At 46.5% G+C, this 7,859-nt stretch overlaps 1 protein-coding gene across 1 annotated transcript; it reads left to right on the forward strand.

The window, feature by feature from the left end:
* The first annotated feature begins 1,130 nt into the window (after positions 1 to 1,130).
* Positions 1,131 to 7,343, forward strand: IL1B (interleukin 1 beta). Its single transcript, XM_084777860.1, has 7 exons — positions 1,131 to 1,263; positions 1,918 to 1,979; positions 2,484 to 2,532; positions 3,998 to 4,199; positions 4,732 to 4,896; positions 5,936 to 6,066; positions 6,789 to 7,343. The coding sequence occupies exons 2-7, from the start codon at positions 1,933 to 1,935 to the stop codon at positions 6,996 to 6,998; spliced, it is 804 nt and encodes a 267-aa protein (XP_084633986.1). The 5' UTR covers positions 1,131 to 1,263; positions 1,918 to 1,932; the 3' UTR covers positions 6,999 to 7,343.
* The last annotated feature ends 516 nt before the right edge of the window (positions 7,344 to 7,859 follow it).

Raw genomic sequence — 7,859 nt, forward strand, 5'->3', positions numbered from 1 at the left:
TGAGTCCTGCAGAATAAGTTCAGTACTCAAAACATACCAGGTGAAAGCTCATTTGAATGAACACACAAACTCCTGCTCACTCAGGCCAGCCCCTAGACGTGGCTCTAATAGAGTACACAGACACTCTGATGGATCAGAGAACAAGTTAACTTTCCACTGAGGACTCTAGTGACTACTGTACCATAGATGTGCCCAAGGGACTGTAGGCACCATTCAGATATCCTGACTGTTCATTCAATCCAAGCAAGAAGACCTGCCCTGGGTAGGCACTTTGTTGCTATCTGAGTTAACAGTGCTGTAATGCTTGCTATTATCAAGATATTTCATCTCCCCAGGATCTTACAGAAACAAGAATTTGCCAAAGAATTTTTTTTAGGGAAAGAATATCCCTCCATTTTTCAAGATGGACTGTGAGCATGAATATGTATATGCCTTATTCACCACTTTTGCACAAGGCAGCTTAATCCGGGCTCCTTTTGCTGACCGCCTTGCACAAATATGGTCTCACCATGAGAATGGCTGTGGGACCCAGCACCCTGGCACTATCAGGTTCTGCAGACTTGCCCCCAGGGTTCCCCTACCCTATGACAAGCCTACACAGACACCCGGGTGCTATGTGTGCCCTGCTCCGGGCAAGGAAGGATGCATGTATCTCCTTATGTCCCTGCTAACCCAACTGATGGACAGCTCCTGCAGGAGAGCTCGGTACTCTCACCCCAGACCAGGAGGACTGTTGGTGGGGTACCACCCACGGTTACAAACTCCAACTTGGAAGTTCCCTCAGCTTAAACACAAGGAGGCAAGAGAGATGATACATTTCTGGGTGCGCATCTGCGTTGCCCTCCTTTGCTCCAGACATCCTGACTTATGTTCAGCTAACCCAGGAAAACCCCATATTTGAATACTGACACCATCTGCACAATTGTCCAGAGGGAAAATAATGCCCGTTTCCACAATGACATACTTGCAAATGTGTCATGGTTTGCCACCTCTTGTACTTCCAGGGACTAGAAGCAATTTCAGGGTAACAACAGCCTCTTCCCCCAGGAGTTCCCATCACTCTTTTCCCCCACCACTCCCCCCACCCCTCGATCTTCGACTTGGTTGTGAAATCAGTTAACCCAGGGGAAACTTTCTCAGCTCCTCACTTCTGCTTTTGAAGACTTTAAAACAGGGAGGGAGAACCAGGGAACAGCAAACCCCGTGGTGTCGAGGCACAACAGGCTTATCTGGAATCCTCTGTAGCCAGGCTTCCTTGTGTAGGTAAGACTTACCTCTCAAAACTAAGTCCTCAGGGGGAAAAAAAAAAGCTCTATCTATCCATCTGTCTATCTACCTTCTATTTATCTATCTCTATCTCTCTCTTCCCTATCCCCTCTAATTGGCTTTTTCTTTTTAAAAATTAATGTAAGGCTGTGGCTTATGAGATACTCTGGAAATAGATGCTACTTATATAGTAGCTGACATCTAAGAGGTAACTCTCTCCTAGAAAAGATTTTCTGCTTTCGGTTCAGCTCAGCTGCTGCTCTCATCTAGACCAGTGGCTCTCAATTTTCCTAATGTTGTGGCCCTTTAATACAGCTCCTCATGTTGTGGTGACCCCCCCTCAAAATTATTTTCACTGCTACATCATAACTGTAATTTTGCTCCTGTTGTGTAAATGGCTGTGTTTTCTGATGGTCTTAGGCGATCGATTCCTGTGAAAGGGTCCTTAGACCCCAAAGGGCTTACAACCCCACTGGCTGAGAACCACTGTTCTAGACTCATAAAACAGCTCCTCAGTTTAGGCATTCACTCCCAGACATCAGGGGTCACATGCCCACCCTGAACCAGAGCTGAGACAAACACAAACAAATGAAGGTAGCCCCTCATGGAACCAACACTGTGGATGGCCACTCACGTTCTTTCTTCACACAGGTGTCTGAAGCAGCTATGGCAACTGTTCCTGAGCTCAACAGTGAAGTGACAGCATTCCACAGGTCAGTAGGGAGCTGGGGAGTGCTCGTGCGGGTTATCTGTGTCCAGAGGCCAGATTGTCCCTGACTCACCTCCTTCAATGGCTATCAGAGTTCATGTCAACCTGGCTTAACGGCTGATTTCTCCAAGCCCAGCGTGGGGACCTATATGCTGTCACTACAGAGACTCACTCCCACAGATACAACAGAAAGAAAACCTTCCACATGGACAGTACAGGAGAGGCATTTGCAAAGTCTGGCTTGGAAGCAAAGGAGTAGAACTCAGATCCCCGTTACTTCTACTAGTTTAGAATGTAGGTGTCAGAACTCAATAAAGAGCACCCAGAGTACCCACTTAGCTGGCCCAGATTCTGCTTCTAGACTGTTGCTTACATAACACTATGGATTTGCCAGAAGTCTTCAGGAAGCTTTGATGTCATAGTATACATAGGTTTATCCGAAGTGAAGGTTTATATGCACAGCCATTAATAAGGAGCCATCACTTGACCGCATCTGTTTTCATTGCAGTGACAAGAATGACCTGTTTTTTGAGGTTGACAGACCCCAAAAGATGAAGGTGAGACTCTGGGCTTAGCTCCCAACCTGTGGAGGGGCTGTGGCATGGGGAAAGCTCCCAAGAGGGTGAGGGATACTCAAAGGTACCTGAAGAGTTCTGGAAAGTTCCATAGTGTTATGTAAGCAACAGTCTAGAAGCAGGATTCTTCAGTGAGGCAGACACAGGCATCCTACAGGCTGGCCTGGCTCCCACACAGCTCCCATCCCACCAGAGCCACTCACTAAGACATGCTGGCGGTAATTATATGTTTTATGCTAGGAAGACAGTCAAGTCTTCAACATACATTTGGTCCCTCTGGAGGCCACAAAGGATGACCTTCAGAATCAGCATGGCTTCCTTCTCTATCATAGAATATTTGTTTGTTTGTTGTTTTGTTTTGTTTTATGTTCCTGGGGAAGAGATTAAAACAGTAAAAAATAGGTGATATAAACAAAGAGTTAACTAGGATTTTTTAAAGAAACTCATGACTTTAGATCAGACTTTCAATTGTCAAGTGATCTTAGACAGGCCACTATGCCCTTTTGGCTCTCATCTCAGAAACACAGGGCCTGAGATAAAAGATCTCTAAGGTGCTGGCATCCTGCAACAAAGTTCAGTTCTGAGATGTTTTCAGTGCTGGCTAACTCCACGGCAGCACATGGGCGTTTTCCAGACGCATGCTCATGAAGAGCCATGTCGGTATCACAGGTGCCCCTCCCCCATCCCTCGATGACTGATGGTTTCTGCTGTGGCATCAGCCAGGTCATTGTCTGGGTCAGTCCATGACAACCTCCTCCAGCTGCAAAATCCAGTTCCTCGGACCATTATAACTGGTTAGCTCAGCCCTAGGTGGAGCCGCTTAGCTTCTCAGCCAGCCTCTGGCCCCCACTGCCTGCTCCAGAGCCTGGCTCTCCCTGGCCAGAAACTTCTCTCCCAATCTGCTTTTCCTTATATCATTGATAACATCTAGTCCTGTCCTCCAACTCTGAAGCTATTATCATGCCTCGAGGCAACTCCGGTTAGGCTTTCATGTGGCGTTTCTCTAAAGAGCAGGAAAGTGGCAATATATTTCACAAGCAGAAACTGTGCTTATAGCATCTGTCAAATGCCTAAGAGGAAAGGAGGGTATGAAATACAATTGAGAGCTTGTTCAGTGATCTCAGGTGACTAGAAGACGCCATGAGCATATTGTCATGAGAAACTAAATGCATGGCGTTCGAGCAGCAAGGGTACCAAAAGATGAAAGGAGGCAAGGTCTGTAGGAGAAAGATTAAGTAGAAATGGGGTTTAGACAGAGAACACCAGGAAGCCTGTGTCTGGTTGCCGTGTGCCCCTGGCTAAGCCACTTAAATTCTCTGCGCTCCAGAGACACAAGGAATGTGGTTAAGAACTTAGTTCTCTCCAGGGCCCTTGGTGTTCTCTGGAGTTGATGCAGGGGTTCCCTGGTGTGATGACTTCCTGGGCTCAGTACCTGGCTTCTCCACAGAGCTGCTTCCAAACCCTTGACCTGGGCAGTCCGGATGAGAGCATCCAGCTTCAAATCTCCCAGCAGCATTTCAACAAGAGCTTCAGGCAGGTGGTGTCGCTCTTCGTGGCCGTGGAAAAGCTGTGGAACATTCCTGTGGCTTGCCCATGGACCTTCCAAGATGAGGACCTGGGAACCTTCCTCTCCTTCATCTTTGAAGAAGGTACTTGATGAGAGCTGAGAGTGGACAGTAGACTTCCACTCTGGTCCTTTTCAGTCCACCTCTTAGTCATCAACTTACTTCATCAAGTGCAAGACCCATAGTGGTGGACACTCCAAACATTAGAAGAAAGCAAGGAAGCCTCCAAAACAATTTCCTTCTATCTTAATCTGATTAACTTAAAAGACGATTGTAATGACACTTACATTGCAGCTCAACCATTCTTCAAGTACTTTAACTTACGCTAGAGCTTGCAAGTCTCACGATGTCCTTGTTGAACTAATCTTATTACTGGCAACATTTCACGTAAGCATCGTTATTGCTAGTCCATAGCAAGTGGTCATAATACTGAAGCTTGCCTCATGCCTGATCCAATGTTCTTGCCTGCCCCACTCACAATTTCTTTATACCCCACTAAAGTTATTTGACTGTGTGTGCTTAGATGTTGCTCAATAAAGCAAGTTCTACTGCTTCCCTTTGCTGGGCTTGCTCTTCTAATTGTCTACCTAAGCAGCATCTGTCCTTGGACTTTCAGAGCACATCCTCAGTGACTCTTGGGATGATGAGCAGTTGGTGTGTGATGTTGCCATTCGACAGCTGCACTGCAGGCTCAGAGATGAACAGCAAAAATGCCTCGTGCTGTCTGACCCGTGTGAGCTGAAAGCTCTTCACCTCAATGGAGAGAATATAAACCAACAAGGTAAGCAGGCAAATCTTGGTTTCCTGGCCTGGCCTCCTGGTAGCCTACTAGGTCTCTGTGTTTTAAGATGGAAACGCTATGGCAAATATTAAAAAAAAAAAAAAAGGACCACTTTCTAATCCAGTCACACCACAAGGATAACATTGCCAGTGCTCCGTTAGTGTGGAGTCATTTGATGGATGTGCCATAGCTGCCTGTGGGTTCTTTTTCCCTCACTTTGAGGCTGAAGTGTGGATGGTAAAGAACTGATATGTCCATTTCTGTCCCCCGCCCTGTCCTTTGCCCTGACATCCTTCCCAGCAATACCACATGGTTCCTTGTGGGGAGCTTTACTGACCATCAGAAACTTATGTCTCTCTTCGATAATAGCAAGTGTCCCAAGTGCAGTAAGGGCATCTTTAGATGTAGGGGTAGACCTGGCACCACGCCACCGTGGCTGAGAGAGCAATAGCTGACAGCACTGGCTTCTGATCTTAGAAGTTTTGGAGGGAGCTGTCAGCTCTTGTCCAGGTGGAAAGAGTCTTGTGTCTTTATAACTTCATAAATAATTATTCTTGTTTCTTTATAAAATAATGAGAGTGGCCAGGGGCCTCCAATTGAGACCACTGTGACTATGATCAAAAAATGGGTGTCTCTCTTTGGAGGCCACTCTCCCCAGCTAAGGCAGTTCTTCCCATTTACTGCTCTGTATCCCTGAGTCTTTTGAGGAGCACAGCTTTACCTGTTTCCATAGTGACCAAATGGTACTTCTCATGTTGATGGGCACACAGCCTGCCAGTCACATAATAGCTTTACTCCTTAGAGCTTAAGCATTAGACCCCTTTCATTCTTCATTGCTGCCACTAAGGAGATCAAGGGAATCCCAGACAGCCCACTGACCTTGCTACTGCCTAGGAGAAGCCCTGCTAGGTCATCCTGTGCCTGAGGAAGCTCATGCCAGGCTCCCGCAGAGAATTGGATGGGTTTGCCTGCCAAGTGTGAGGCCTGAGCCCACCCTGCACTGCCATATCCTTGAATCCAATTCCTCTCCTCTCTCCAGTGGTTTTCTCCATGAGCTTTGTACACGGAGAAACAAGCATCAACAAAATACCAGTGGCTTTGGGCCTCAAGGGAAAGAATCTGTACCTGTCCTGTGTGATGAAAGACGGCAAACCTACCCTGCAGCTGGAGGTGAGTGAGCCGGCCCAGAGAAGCCATCCTGGTTGTTTTCTTACGACTCTTGGCTATTATTTACTTGCCAGACATCCACTTGGCCCACCCTCCAGACAAGGCTGGAGGTCCTCTGAACAGTTTACACAAATATAGAATGAAATTAGTATAACTTTTAAATGCATGTAGCCCTCGCTCCCACTGTGGGAAATTCAGCCGCTTGGCTGTTGTTATCATGCCTGCTGTTCTCATCAGCACCGACAGATCATGCTTTGTCAAAGCTGAAAGGGTTGCGTGTGGATATGGTTTTTTCCCCCCTTTGATGGAGGACAGCTGGGAGAGCTGCTCAATTAATGGGATTCACCATCAGTCTTCAGTCCACTGCTAGCACTTGCAGCGTTCCTAACAAAAGCTTTCATTCCAACCTGATGTCATCCTATCCAGGGCTTTAAGGGAAAATATGACAAGTCCCTGGTACTCTTGGAAGCTTTTAATTATAATTTTCACTTTTTAAACTATTTCTACCCACATAATCTTTCCCTTGGGCTTAAGACACAGAAAAAGCAAAAGGACTCCGTGATTAGTGAGAAAGATGGGGTCCTGCAGTAGAGACTGTGGCCCCAGGTCCCGCAACCTCGTCACCAGGCTCCTCTCCAGCAGTGCTGAAAACTTGCCTACTGTGGCAGCTTTATTCTCTCCATCGCGCACACACACACACAATTCTCCCTTCTATGTTTCTGCAGAGCGTGGATCCCAAACAATACCCAAAGAAGAAGATGGAAAAGCGGTTTGTCTTCAACAAGACAGAAATCAAATCCAAGGTGGAGTTTGAGTCCGCACAGTTCCCCAACTGGTACATCAGTACCTCCCAGGCAGAACACAAGCCTGTCTTCCTGGGAAACAACAGTGGTCAGGATATAGTGGACTTCACCATGGAATCCGTCTCTTCCTAAAGCATAGGCTGGGCTAGGTCTAATGCCTTCCCCAGGACATGTTAAAGCACTCCCGTGTTGCCAGTGAGAAGACAGCCCTGTTCCAGGGGAACCCTTAGTCCTCTGCCAACAGGTCTCTCTTACCGCTCTTATGCTTTCAGAACCACCAGAAACCATGGCACATTCTGTTCAAAGAAAGCCTGTCTTTTTCTCCTGGCCTCTGATGAGCAACCATTTATCTATTTATTTATGTATTTATTGATTGGTTGGTCTATTTAAGTAAATTCACAGGGCACATGAGACAGCAATGCCTACAAAAGAACCTAGCTTTCAATGTTTATGGGATAAATTGAATTTGGACCAGTGCATAGGCTGCAATGAGTTCTTCCACTGAAGCTGAGAATAAATGGGCTCCGGCTGTGTAGATGAGAAGACTTATGAATGAAGCATTAGCACATTGTTTTGATGAGAATGAAATAAATTTCACTAAAACAAAAACCTTTCAGCCTGATTATTGACTTCTCTTAGAGTTTACACAGAAAGGAAAAGATAAATTGGGCCATGAGAATTCTCACTAGAGACTGAGAAGCCCTTTCCTCATAGCTGAGGGCACATGGACACATCCTTGGCCACAAATATAAGCCTTCTCACTCATCCTCTCAATCTCAATCTCTCTCTCTCTCTCTCTCTCTCTCTCTCTCTCTCTCTCTCTCTCTCTCTGTTGGTGTGTTTGTCTATCTGTCTATATTTCTTTGTGTGTCTCTCTGTCTCTGTCTCCCTGTCTCTCTTTGTCTCTTTCTTCCTCTGTCTCTTTCTCTGTGTCTCTGCCTCTGCCTCTCTCTCTCTCTCTCTCTCTCTCTCTCTCTCTCTCTCTCTCTCTCT

Source organism: Acomys minous, assembly GCF_964271855.1.
Source record: "Acomys minous genome assembly, chromosome: 3".
In the NCBI taxonomy this organism is placed as follows: Eukaryota; Metazoa; Chordata; class Mammalia; order Rodentia; family Muridae; genus Acomys; species Acomys minous.

Excerpts from the sequence above, each read along its gene's own strand:
- IL1B (XM_084777860.1), top strand. The coding sequence starts at position 1,933 with ATGGCAACTGTTCCTGAGCTCAACAGTGAAGTGACAGCATTCCACAG. Across the intron at positions 1,980-2,483 it reads GAAGTGACAGCATTCCACAG|TGACAAGAATGACCTGTTTT; the intron begins GTCAGTAGGGAG and ends TTTTCATTGCAG. Across the intron at positions 4,897-5,935 it reads AGAGAATATAAACCAACAAG|TGGTTTTCTCCATGAGCTTT; the intron begins GTAAGCAGGCAA and ends TCCTCTCTCCAG.